The sequence below is a fragment of the Limulus polyphemus genome, unplaced genomic scaffold (genome assembly GCF_000517525.1).
Source record: "Limulus polyphemus unplaced genomic scaffold, Limulus_polyphemus-2.1.2 Scaffold2396, whole genome shotgun sequence".
NCBI classification, from domain to species: domain Eukaryota; kingdom Metazoa; phylum Arthropoda; class Merostomata; order Xiphosura; family Limulidae; genus Limulus; species Limulus polyphemus.
This window is the reverse complement of record NW_013668006.1, coordinates 172,474-186,810: the sequence shown is the minus strand read 5'-3', so window position 1 is coordinate 186,810 and position 14,337 is coordinate 172,474. Positions and strand designations below refer to the sequence as shown.

General features: G+C 33.9%; 1 protein-coding gene across 1 annotated transcript in view; it reads right to left on the bottom strand.

The window, feature by feature from the left end:
* Positions 1–2,996: 2,996 nt before the first annotated feature.
* The window catches only part of LOC111087628 (microtubule-associated protein RP/EB family member 1-like), a 13,012-nt gene continuing 1,671 nt past the window's right edge, over positions 2,997–14,337 (bottom strand). Inside the window, exons 3-4 of the mRNA XM_022394917.1 lie at positions 3,967–4,104; positions 2,997–3,596 (exon numbers count right to left, since the gene is read on the bottom strand). Of these exons, the coding sequence (XP_022250625.1) occupies positions 3,357–3,596; positions 3,967–4,104 (378 nt within the window). The 3' untranslated portion in view covers positions 2,997–3,356. The remainder of the gene's footprint in view (positions 3,597–3,966; positions 4,105–14,337) is intronic.

The window sequence follows — 14,337 nt, the reverse complement described above, 5'->3', positions numbered from 1 at the left end:
CATGAATGTAAAGATAGAACATAAGTTGCTAACTCTAGGATATTTGGTGTAGTGTAAGAGAGGTGTATATTGTAAAGAAAGTGGCTGATTAGTGGGATATAACAAAGAAGTCTATATACCAACTTTGGAAATAGTTGAATGCAAAGATAGAACATAAGTTGTTAACTCTAGGATATTTGGTGTAGTGTAAGAGAGGTGTATATTGTAAAGAAAGTGGCTGATTAGTGGTTTATAACAAAGAGTCTAAGTACCAAGTTTGGAAATAGTTGAATGTAAAGATAGAACATAAGTTGTTAACTCTAGGATATTTGGTGTAGTGTAAGAGAGGTGTATATTGTAAAGAAGGTGGCTGATTAGTGGGATATAACAAAGAAGTCTAAGTACCAAATTTGGAAATAGTTGAATGTAAAGATAGAACATTAGTTGTTAACTCTAGGATATTTGGTGTAGTGTAAGTTTTGTCATTGTAAGTGAAACAGAAAGGTAAACCTTCAGTAACAAAGCCATTTTATAGAATATTAGGATTTCTCTTATTTCATGAGATGCATTAATGTTGGATCTTGTCTAAGAAAAGCATTGATATCATAGGCTATTTCTTTGAGTGGATGTTAAACGACACTTGATATGAGATTAGATAAATAGGAAAACTATGGAATGGGAACCTGTATTCTGGTAGGATAAAATGTGTCCATCAACTACTGGTGACAGACGATTCTACTGGCTTGGGAAGTAGTCACCAGACTAGGTCTTACTTACGTACAAAAAACATATTTGAAGACATAGCATTCAGATTGATAACAGTCTAACAGAAAGAACTAGATGACAGGTGAAGAACGTGTGACATTGTTGCACATAGAACAATACAACAATTACAGATAAACAGTATGTACTATCAACAAGAAATATGGTCCATAGTGATGAAAAGTAACAATAAAAACTCAAACGTCATACTATTAAAAATAAAGTTCATGCATTGGTAATTTAGCAGAAGTAAAACAATTGTTACATTCATTTGTCTGTTCACCTCACCTGGTGACAAAGTTCCTTTCTGTTCACGAAGCTTCTAATACAGTCTGATCATTATGATATCATCCCATTACCACAAAGAAAGAAAACTGTGTCCTGAGAACATGTGTGCTAATAAAGATGATTATAAAATCCTACTATTAGATTTGGGTAGCCGAAGAGTTGGCGTTTGGGTGCTTTAGACTATACACCCTCCCTCTATTATATGTGTCCAAGACTAAGGACGGCTAGCACAGAAAGCCGTTGTTTAACTTTGCGCGAAATACAAACAAAATTTCACATGTCGTGTCATTCTTTGTGTGGTGTTGTACGGGTTTTATGTAATTAATAACTTCCGATGAAAACAAACAATGTAGGTAAAAAATCAATATTAATCAGTATAGTTAATGACAAATATTATAATACATTGTTTTATTAGTGGGATACAAGTCTGAATTTGGTTGACAGAAAATGTTTAATGGAGCCGTGAAATAAAAGTATGGAGAATTAAACATTAGCAGCTGAAACATAATTAGTTTGTATATAGAGTATTATTTTTGTTCATCATTGTAAGAAGAATAGAGAAAAAGAGTAAACTGGCTAATACTGTGGTTTCAGAATGTAATATTTGATTATGTTGATGGGGCATAAAATAATTGGGTCTTGTGATTTAAATACAGAGATTTATAAGAGAGGTAGACACACACTGGAATGGTAGGGTGGATTATTTTGTTATAGTTAATATAGTTTTCTTGTGACCTGTGTCTTGACAGTGTAGAACCTACAGGTTTATCCAGTAAGGTTTATGTAGGTAACCAGTGTTGACAGTGTAAATTGAGTAAACCTGTAGGTTCCGTAGGTAACCAGAAGATTAAATAAAAGTTTTCTCTTTACCTCAGGTGCTGCCTACTGTCAGTTCATGGACATGCTGTTTCCAGGTAAGGTGATCTAACTGTAGTTTGGCTACCTGTTAATACCAATAAGTAATAAAGTTTCACTTGGGATTGTGTAAAGGAATCTAAATATTTATTGGAAGGTGTTGGTTGTTCTACCTATCCGTGTAAAGGATTATAAATGTTTATTGGAAGGTGTTGGTTGTTCTACCTATCCGTGTAAAGGATCATAAATGTTTATTGGAAGGTGTTGGTTGTTCTACCTGTCTGTGTAAAGGATTATGAATGTTTATTGGAAGGTGTGGGTTGTTCTACCTGTCTGTGTAAAGGATTATGAATGTTTATTGGAAGGTGTGGGTTGTTCTACCTGTCTGTGTAAAGGATTATAAAATGTCCATGGGGGGGGGGCAGGTTGAACTATGTGTATAAAATAAAAGTGTTAATACTATAAATAAATTACTTTATAACACCAAAGTGTTATGTAATTGGACACTCGATGTTTCACTTTACAGCTTCTTCAGGAGCGTTCACTGAAACACAAACCGAAACTGGTGGTACAAAGCTTTAAATTAAGGTCGTTTACTTCTTGTATTATTATGTCTTCTATACACCAACATGCACTACAGGAATTAAATAATGAATATAAAAGTGTTGTGTAAATTATTGGTTTAACTCCTCCAAAAAAAAACTTCCCAATTATTGAATCAAAATACATATTTCATGCTCATATTACCTATAATTGGTATGATGTTCCAAGTTTAAGTATATGCTATTGCCAGTTATACAATCACTCTTTCTTCCGACTTTATAAAGTAAAAACAAATTAAAACACGATAGCCAAAAAGTTAATGCTATGCAGAGAAATTCTATAACATAGAAAAGGTAAAAAAAAGAATTCAACTATTTTCAAAAAGTCTTTACTTAATAAAACTGGTTTATTCTTTCCGAATATAACTTTACGATACACTTATTTTCAACAATCGCGCTAAAACAAACGCTATATCAACAAACGTCAATAATACTTCTGACTGCAGCTCAATTACTCACTATCTACACACACATTATTCTGTCACGTTGTCACCCTCTCTTATATACCAGACTACCCTATATCTAGTAAATGCTAGAGCATTCGCCAAGGTACAGGATAGTTCTAGGAACGTGGCGTCACAGTAATCATGTGACTCGCTGAAGCAACAATATATATCATCAGAACTCATCTGGTTTCTTCTAATCCTTCTCTTGCAAAACAGTAACACGACACACTATGCACTTCAAGCAACGTATTACACTTGACATTGCAGATCTAATACAAGCAGAGATTTAAAAAAATCCTTCATATGTCATGCTACGAAACTACATAATTCCTCATATCCGCATTTTATCATTTTCATTTAGTTGTAATGGAAATTAGACGGTCAGGTATAATTGTTTCACGCATTTGACAATGTTTTAAAAGTGTTAAATTTCCTGGTATCTAAAAAAATTCCAAAATTCACTGAAAAACTCTTTTACAAAACTGAACTTACCAGCCCTTCCAATAGGTCGATCATTAGCAGCACCAACAGAAATGCCCCCTCTTGCCTCCACAGGATCATACTCTCGTCCATCGTAGTTAGCATCAAAGAATTTCTTAAACCACTGGAGAAACTCAAAGTTGTCTTGGAACCTTCCTTTTACAAGTTTGTCAATTGGAATGATCTGTACAGAGAATTATTAAAATGCTAACACATCAATACTATTTTTGTTCTACAGCATGGTAATGAAAAACATGACTATAACTATTACACTAAGTTCCTTTTTTTTTGCCTCTGATAGAGATACATTTCTATTTATACAGCCCTGTCTAGGATAATTAAGTAATCTGAAATCTTTTAATACTAAGCTTTAGTGAACAGAAGATATACATAATTCTGAAATACTTGAGAAAATTTTATATTTCATAATTTGAACTTTTCAGTGGACAAAGTAATCCATTAGTCACAAAAAAAACTTATTGAATTTTGTTGTTAACAACTATATAAGAACATCTTTGTAATGTTAGTATGTCTATGTTTCTAATGAACCTTACTTTGTCTGCTCCCACTTTCTTAAAAGCTGCCTGAAGGACTTTAAAGTTGTTTATGTATTCATGTTCTAGTTTTGTTTTGAACTTCACCTTCTTCAAAGAAATGCAGCCTGAAATAAATGTTTCATCATAGATAAAACACTACTCAAACTCAAAGTAACAAGTAATCAAACAAAATACATTAGCATCTATCTACTGAGCAATGATCAGCTGTTCCAAATGTTACATTTGTTTAACGACCATCAATTAGAGCAATAGTGGAGAGTATGCCAAGTCTGTGAAACTGAGTTCAGGATTTGTAACTTAGTGCTACAAAAACATGCTCCACATACTAGGGCCTTGAATGTACTATAAGAGTGGCTGTCAAATCCCACTAACTGATCAGACGAGAATAATCCAAGAATGGGTGTTGACTAGCTGCTTTCCCTGTATTCTTTCAGCTCAAATTTATTGATAGCTTTGTGCAGAAAGCTCTTGTGTAGCTTTGCATGAATTCTGAAACAAACTATAACAGTACTTACTTGATCCAAAAAATTATTTTATTTAGTTAATAACTATCAGTATGTATTAGTCAGCTGTCCCCAAACATCAAATTTATCTACTTAATGACCATCACACATAACAGTAATTCATTTGTTTCCAAAAGCCATTTTTTACTTGCTTAACTGAACGTGCATGGGGTCAGTACAATGACAAATATGAGAAGTACGGATAAGCAGAACGAAACAGCTCAGATGGAAAGAAAACATCTACTTTTGATTGACTTATTAGTAATAAAGACCAAAATGGTCAGCCTATTTTTTAACATGTGATCACTAATTTTATTGCAGTAAAAGAATGTTCCCAAAACATTTCAGCTAGATAAAAAATAAACTTCTTAACCCTTTATAATTAATGCTTACAATAAAGTTGGCAAATCCAGATAAAAAGAATCCCTTTTCAACATTGTGAGCTAATTAAGGGCACAACAAAGCCTGCTTATCTCAGAAATCTGCATTTAGTTTCTTAAACCTGACACAACTCTCAATTACCTTGGGTTTAAAAGAATACAGAATTTGTTTATTTAAGCCTTAAAATCTTGAACAGAAAATCCTTACTATAAATGTTGAATGACATAATTAGAATAAAAACACTGAAAAAAAAAGAAGTGATGAAGAGGTTGTCATACAAATCATTTTCACATCTACTGACTGTAGTAGTCCCATATTTATGCTATACCAACGAATGATCCAAGATTTTAAAAAATATAATTAACATAAAAGCCACTCATTACCTACAAATTCCAACTATGGATATCTAATATAGATATATGTGTAGCAATCTTTGCCTAAAGACATTCAAACTCAAGTGTTATTTAACATTAATTAGGTAGATACATTCCAGCTGGAGTGTCTCTTTACAATATAAAATATAAGTAAATTCCATATCCATAACATCTCATTTGGATTCTTATGTAGCATTAAGATATAAATAGAAATAATTATGGAAGTGTCCACTTAAAGGAGTCGCAAATCAAAAATAATGGCAACTACATGATGAACTTATTAACTGCACAAATCATTATCACCAAAAATTAATAGATGTCCGATATACTAACATTCTGTACGTGAGCCCTAGTTGTACCGAACACCAGTAATGTGTACGTGAGCCCTAGTTGTACCGAACACCAGTAATGTGTACGTGAGCCCTAGTTGTACCGAACACCAGTAATGTGTACGTGAGCCCTAGTTGTACAGTACACTAACATTTTGTACGTGAGCCCTAGTTGTACCGAACACCAGTAATTTGTACGTGAGCCCTAGTTGTACAGTACACTAACATTTTGTACGTGAGCCCTAGTTGTACAGTACACTAACATTTTGTACGTGAGCCCTAGTTGTACAGTACACTAACATTTTGTACGTGAGCCCTAGTTGTACAGTACACTAACATTTTGTACGTGAGCCCTAGTTGTACAGTACACTAACATTTGTAAGTGAGCCCTAGTTGTACAGTACACTAGTAATTTGTAAGTGAGCCCTTTGTTTTACATAGGACATTACATATTGTTTTCTACATGCCGTAAAGTTTATCAAAGTACGATTTTTTATTTTTATGATTATTTTTATACCTTATTGTTATTCAATCCTTACATTTAGTTGATAAGAGCACTGTCGTACATGTTTTCTCAGTTGGATCGACAGGTCCCTTACCACAAAAAGTTCAATATTGCGAAAGCAGAATAATATCACTAATTATAATTATTTGAAACCAATTAAATGTATTGAAATTATTTTTCAGTCACTAGAAGAGAAAAGAGAAACTATCAGATTATTAAAACAACATGTTCAATTATGAATTTATTTTTCATAAAAATACGAAATACAAATAATTCAAAATTACTTAAGCATTAAAAATATCAGGATACATAATAATAATTATTATTATGATCATTATTTGTTATTAGCATGAATACGATTATTACTATGATGTGAATATTTTTATATAGATTTGAGTTGGAAATTCCAGAATGATTATTTCACCAGATTATAGGGTTTCTGAATCATTTTATAAGTTTGCTGATCAGATATCAAAAGAATTGATTCAAATGGGACTCTGACTCAATTCCCATAATTCACTGTAATTAGTTGTTCAAAAACAGTAAGCCACTCATGAAAGGCAAGTGATGATACTTACTTAACAAATCCTATGCTTTAGGAAAGTCAAAAAACTTTAAAGAAATCATTAAGTGCATAATTTATAGGATCCTCAGACAATGCGAGTTATAAGCATTCTGAGGGTTAACTCAGATTTTTTTACAGATTGATTTAAAACCAAAATAGAACCGAGTCATGATGTCACAGGCCTGGGGATTTCTCACTGACTCTGGGTTTTGTGTATTTACATGGATTGCATGTGCCTAAAACTGCTAGTGACTGTAATGTTTATATTATTTCACATACAAAATTCAGTTTTTGTAGTTGTAGCTTTTTTACACAAAGATGAAATTCAAACATTCTATTATAAAAACACTATTTTAAGAAAGAAAAAAATGCTTGCTGGAAAAACAAATCTCGAAACAGTATCTTAAAATCATTGTCAGAGCCACATATAAGTAACTAACACACATTCTAAGCATACGGGTTGTACTTAAGATACCGTTGAAAGAGTTATTACATTGATATACATAGACATTTTAAAACATTCCAAATGTTCAGGATTGGGTACAAAAACATTAAATTGAAAGATTTTTCTGTCTGACAAACTCTTCTGTAATTAACATTTTAGGACATTCTGCCTTTCCAAGTAGAACATATCAAACACCTCAGTTAAAGCTTGTGTCGCTAAAGTTTCGTCGGAACGAAGTTACGGAAAGTTAATTAACAAACGGAGACGTAACAATATGTTTGAATGCAGACACGCTGAACATAGTCTCACTTTTTGGCATGTTTACATTCTAGGTGAAGCAAGGGATGGTAACTATCGCGTATTTCTTGGTATCAGACTCTCTCTCCAAGATTGTTTTATTAATAAACTAGCGAAAAACCCGGCATCCCTCGGGATATTAGGTTGATATATTCTAGATGACTATGTCAGTGTGTGTATTCTGAACCTATTGTAGCACAGAAGAACAATCAAAAATATTTTAAACATTTTTCTTTTCAAGAAACATAAAAACAGTAAAGAAAGTACAGTAAATTAAGAATTATTTATTATCAAAGAACTTTCATTGCGTTAAATATTTCACATTTATATTTGATATCACAAATTTCTATCATATTTTATGAGAATCTGTTACAATTTTTTTACCGTTGCAGTGCTTCAAGTTAGACAGTATTGGTTGTTTTCCCAAAGAAATTTCAGACAGACATACAGGCAGCTCTATATTATTATTATTATATAATACAATGATAGAGTTATTAGGTTGATATATTCTAGACGAATATGTCAATGTGTGTATTCTGAACCTATTTTAGCATAGAAGAATAGTCAAAAAATTTTAAACACTTTTATTTCTCAGAAGCATAAAAAAAGTCGCAAAAGTACGATGATAATAAAATTATTATAGATAATTATAGATGCCTTTATACGTCACGTTATCTATATAGAACCCAGTGTTGTCTCGAAATAAAAAGGAGTCATCAGTGCTGGATTTATTATTCGATTTATGTACATATTTCTTATATTTGAAAGAGCCTCCATAAGGACATATGCTTCAGGGCTTCCACATACCTTAATCCGGCCCTGGGAGTCATAAAATGCATTTATCCAGATAGAATAGTTCGTTTTGTAGTTTATACATTTCATTTTATACTTTCAGCACATAGACTAACAACAATATTAGGTTATACTTTTGTTGCCAAGCAACATGAAGGTCATTTGTTGGAACGCATTGCTTCCAAATCTCGCTGGCTTTTTTCTATTTGTTAGAAGTTGTTATATAAGTTTGTTTCATTAAAAAAAGAATGAGCAGGCTCATGCTTGTCTGTCTGTGATTTCTGTTTGTAATATAAGGAAATACACCATTAAATAATGTTTGATACAATTATTGTAACAGTATAGATTCTGAATGACCAAATTATTTACTCCATCGCGATGTTGAGAAAAACAGTGTTCACTGATTTGGTAACCAAATCTAAAATGCCAAACATAAATCAAAAATTCATTCTGAATGTTATTACGAAAAACTATAGTCATTATTAGATAGCTAAGAAAGTGTCACTGATGCACCAAAAACGTAGTAACGATATTGCTAAAAGGAACAGTATTATCACAGTTTTGGAAAATAAAACTGTCACCGTTACACAAAGGTCGATTCTGCTATTGTTGAGAGAAATAATATTCACTGACTTGGCAACTAAGAAGATATTGTTGGTACACCGAAAAGTTTCTACTGATGTTGTTGATTATTCTTGACTTGATAGTACCTCAGTTCATTCATATATCAAAACCTTGGTAACAATATTCACACTTCTTTTCTATGTGGTTTTTCGCTAGTTTGTCTCATAAAAAGATGCGCGCGCACTTGCGTGTCTGTCTGACTGTCTGTGATTTCTATTTGTGATATAAGGAATCACTTCATTTCTATGTGGTTTTTCTCTAGCTTGCCACATTATCCACGCACGTGGATAAGTAATAATACTAAGGTGCACACCCTCATGGTCCACTTAGTACGGGTGCCAAATTTCAGGTTTATAGGTTCCTTCCTCTTGGAGCTATGGTGGTCATATTCTTTTCTATGTGTTTTTTCACTAGCTTGGCTAATTAAAAAAATGCCAATATATGCATGCACGTGGAAAAGTAGTAATAATACCCAGGTGCACACCGCGTACGCCGCACGTGAGTGTCTGTCTGTCTCTATGTGATTTCTATTTGTAATATAAGGAACCACTTCTTTTCTACGTGGTTTTTCGCAAGCTTGCCTCATTAAAAAGATGCGCATGCGTGCACGCACGTGGATAAGATAAGAAATGCCCAGGTGCATACTCTCAGTATGTGTGCAAAATTTCAGATTTATAGGTTCTTTTGTCTTGAAGTTATGGCGGTCACACACAGGCCCACAGACACGCCCTTTTATTATTACAGATAGAATAATCGTTAATTTGTTATTTTACCAAGTTGATTTTTTTTGAATAAGCATTATAAATATGAAACAGTTTGTGTGCTTTTATTTATATATGTGTATCTGTACAGTATACATTTAATTTACCACACAACTTGTATTACTGACTAACAAGTGTTGTTGTTTTTTATTATTATTGACTGGGGTTGGATGCTCTGCCTCTCTTGTGAAAGTGTTGTCAAATTGCTTTTACCAAACAGCAACATTTATCAAGCCGTTTGAGATGCTTTCTGGGAGATTTATTTCGAACTGGAGAGTGTGTCGCTGTGCTTACATTGCTTTAGGGCTCTCTAAAAATGATCGATCCCTGAGTGACCTGACGTGCAAGCACTCATAGCTCTTAGCGAAAGAAAACGAGTAACCCAATCCACTCATATTGTTTGGAATAAAGATAACAACAACAACAACAAAACAAGAATACCGTACGAATTTTCACAAACGTAATATACATATTTAACATTTCTTGTTGTTTTTTAGAACACGGTGCAACATTGAGAGGAAAGAGAATGTTTCGTGTTTTTTTTTTCTGTAAACACTGTAGATGCTGGGATAAGATAACGACGAGAGCAGTGGCTCTGAGGTTTCTCTGTGAGTGAATAAACAAACAGCGCCCAGTTTTTGTGTACTAATCGAATCGAAATATATGTATTAAGTGATAGTATTAAGTCGGTTTCGATGCCCATGTTAGTAATCGAATCGAAATTTCATATAATCACTCAAAGCTGATGTGAAAGTATTTATGAAAACATTTGCCCTACATGTGGTTCTCAACGTGGGCTATATGCCCCCCCCCCCCAGGGAGGCCATGTCATGTTTCTAAGAGCCACACGTGAATGACGGAAAATTAGGGGGCCACAGTAAATTCTGAGTGGGCCACCGAAACTTCACTGCCCGGATAAAATATTTCAACAGACAAGCTAGATTCAAACGTGACAAACATATTTCTGGATAAGTAGTGAACTAGTTAATAAGTTTTCACAGCTCTGGGAGAAGGTAAAGTTGTATTTTATCACTTTTCCCACATCTTATATGGTTGAATCTGGTTTTAGTCGGGTGACTTATTTGCTATCAAAAATACGTAACTGCCTTGATGTTGTGAAGAGAAGTGATCTTCACTTATCACTGACCACACTCACATTCAAAAACTTTCAAGTGTTCATCAGGCCCAAGGATCACACTGAATAAAATGTCAATGATTAACAGAATATTTTTTACTTGTATAAATAAACAGTATGTTATAAACAAAACATTCAAAAACAATACAGTATTGTAAAAATATTATTATAATATTATAAATCAACAGTGTTGAAATAAAGTAACTCTTTTCCTAAGTAACAGCGTCTACGAAGAATGGGGCCAAGAGATGAATCAAACTCAAAAGGGAGCCACGAGCAAAAAAATGTTGAGAAACACTGATATATATAATAATTGTGGTTTTCATAGTATGTATTCTGTTTGTTGTTATTTGAGTATAAACCTACACAGTAGGCTGCCTATGCCATACCCACTGCATGGATCAAATCCCGAATTTTAGCGTTATAAGCCTTCCAGATTAATGCCGAGCCATCGGAAGGCTGTATAATCTGCTTTCATCTCTGTGGCAATAATTTCAATTTAGCTTTGTTTTATAGACTTCATCAGGGATGGTATGGAGTATGATTTAAAAAAAAGTCCTTCGGTGGCACAGCGGTAAGTTTATGGACTTACAATGCTAAAATCAGAGGTTTGATTTCCCGCGGTGGATACAGCAGATAGACCAGTGTGGCTTTGTTCTAAAACAAACAAACATGAAAAAAAAACTTATTTTAAACGCTGGATAGCTTAAAGCATTTTTCTATATCTAAGTGGACATAGAAATAATAGAAATATATTATCTTTAAAATGCATTTTAAGATTAATTCATTTATTAACTTTTATAAATCAATTCTAAACGTAAACTCTGAAAAAAAAAATGAATGAAAAACAGTGAATGTATAGATTGAATAAGATGTGATCTAAATGGAAATTCTCAGGATTAATGAAACCATCTTTCCCTAAACCTAATGTAGTTGATTGGATGCGCTTTATGGTAAACTTTCTGTTAAATATAGTGACAATGCAGAATGTTAACAGAAACCTTATTGGTAAACTTTCTGTTGAATATAGTGACAATGCAGAATGTTAACAGAAACCTTATTGGTTCCCTAAGCTAAAACTTTGGTCTTGTTTCATTTCTTTTAAGGTTTGTTGTTTTAGAGCAGGGGTCACCAAACTTTTTTCACAGCGGGCCAGATAACTGAGAGAATGACGAGCGCGGGCCACATAACCATTTTGTTCAATACAATACAGTGAATACACAAAAATAAAGACAACAAACAAGTTTATTTACCAAAAAGTTATCAAAGAAGGCGACGTTAGCAATAAGATAGTTATATCACACCCAGTGCGCACATATCCGAATCTCACAAACTAAGCAGCAAAAAAAGGTTAGTGAGATTTGTGAAAATGGCGTTTAGCTTTTAAGATATCATCAATGTTTGCTTTGAAATTGCTGCATTCAACCAAGAGAATTGCTTTCAAATGTTCATCAGTCAACCTCGTTCGATGAGCTGACTTCACATACTTCATTTTTGAAAATGTTTGCTCACAGACATAAGTTGTTCCAAACACTATGCCATACCAGAGGCAAATTTCTTCAACTTTGAAAACTCATCATCAGGTAAGCAGCGATAAAATTCAATAAGTTTCCTTCTCTGTGCTTCTCTTTCAACAAGTCATTTGCTTGCAAATCAATGAGCTCCAACTGTAGTTCGACTGGCACGTCATCAAGGTTACAATCAAACGGATTCTGGAAGAGAAGAATGTCACTTCAATTCTGTCGAGATCTAAAAATCTCTCCAAAAAATGCTTATTTAAGTCACTAATAATCTTCTTCGGAAACTCGAGGTTGATATATTCTGCGATTCCAGCGCGAAACTCTTTGAAACACTGAAAATGAGAGAAGTTTCCTCCTTCCAGTTGTGCTTCAAACAATGATAGCTTTCTCCGAAGTCCTTTGACGATTATGTAGAGATCACAGATAAGGTTATCCTTTCCCTGAAGTTTCAAGTTCAATTCATTCATGTGGGATGTGATGTCAACCAAAAATGACAACTTTGACAGCCAGGTAGGATCTGACAGAAGTGGATCAGCTCTATCCTTTTTTGGTGAGAAAAATATCTATTTCTCTTCAGAGCTTATAAAAACGAAACAGGACTTTACCGCAGCTGAGCCATCTCACTGCTGTATGATAAGACAAGTCATAGATTTCAGAATCAATTTCTTCAAGAAAAGCCTGGAACTGGCAGTGATTAAGTGCATGGCACCGAATGGAATTCACTCGACTCGCAATCTGAGGGTCGCGGGTTCGAATCCACGTCACACCAAACGTGCTCGCCCTTTCAGCCGTGGGGGCGTTATAATGTGACCGTCAATCCCATTATTCGTTGGTAAAAGAGTAGCCCAAGAGTTGGCGGTCGGTGATGATGACTAACTGCCTTCCCTCTAGTCTTACACTGCTAAATTAGGGAAAGCTAGCGCAGATAGCCCTCGTGTAGCTTTGCGCGAAATTCAAAAATAAACAATAAAACAATTCTTTCCCACAGAGTGCTTGCTGATGTATGATGCAGTGTATAAGCAGAGCGCCCGGGAGTTGAAGATCTTCCAACTTAGTTCGTATCTGCCCCACTAGACCCCTCCTCACTCCAGCCATGTTTTTTCCTCCATCAACTGTAACACATCGAAGCTGATTCCACTGAAGGTTATAGCCTTGCAAAGTTCTGCACTTCCATGAAAATGTCTTCTCGAGTTGTTGGTCCGTGCATGCTGCAAATGGATGCCAACTTTTCTGTGATCTGAAAGTCCAGATTAACACCACGAATGAACACGAGAAGTTGTGACGTATTCGAGAGATCAGTAGACTCATCCAGCACCAGAGAATACCACAAAAAGTTCCTATCTTTCTCGCGATTAAAAAAAAATACTTGAAAGTTCATTTATCTCTCAATAGATGGAGAAACAAATAATAAGGAAAAATATTTGGAAGTTCAATTACCTCTCAATAGATGGAGAAAAAATAATTGGAAGTTCGGTTATCTCTCAATAGATGGAGAAACAGATAATAATGAAAAATACTTGGATGTCCAGTTATCTCTCAATAGACGGAGAAAAACTACTTGGAAGTTCAGTTATCTCTAAATAGATGGAGAAAAAATACTTGGAAGCCCAGTTATCTCTATTTAGATGAAGAAAAAGTACTTGGAGGTTCAGTTATCTCTCAATAGATGAAGAAAAAATACTTGGAACTTTAGTTATCTTTCAATAGATGGAGAAAAATTAAGAAAAAATACTTGGAAGTTCAGTTATCTCTCAATAGATGGAGAAAAAATTAAGAAAAAATACTTCGAAGTTCAGTTATCTCTCAATAGATAGAGAATCAAATAATAAGGAAAAATACTTGGTTGTTCAGTTATCTCTCAAATGCTGGAGATTGTACTGAACTATTATTAAAAACCTTTACTTAAAATACAATAGAAATAAGTACTGTCACTACCTTATATTTACACAACAAACACGTCCTGATGCTCGTCTAATAACTATCAATTTAAATCCCTTTGTATTAATTCCAGAATGAAAGATGCATAATTTATGTTTATTTCATAATTTTTTTATGTTGGTTGCAAGATCGTTCAAATTTTCCGGACCCGAACAGAAATTGATTACTGAAAACAATATATAAAATATAAAGTTTTCTC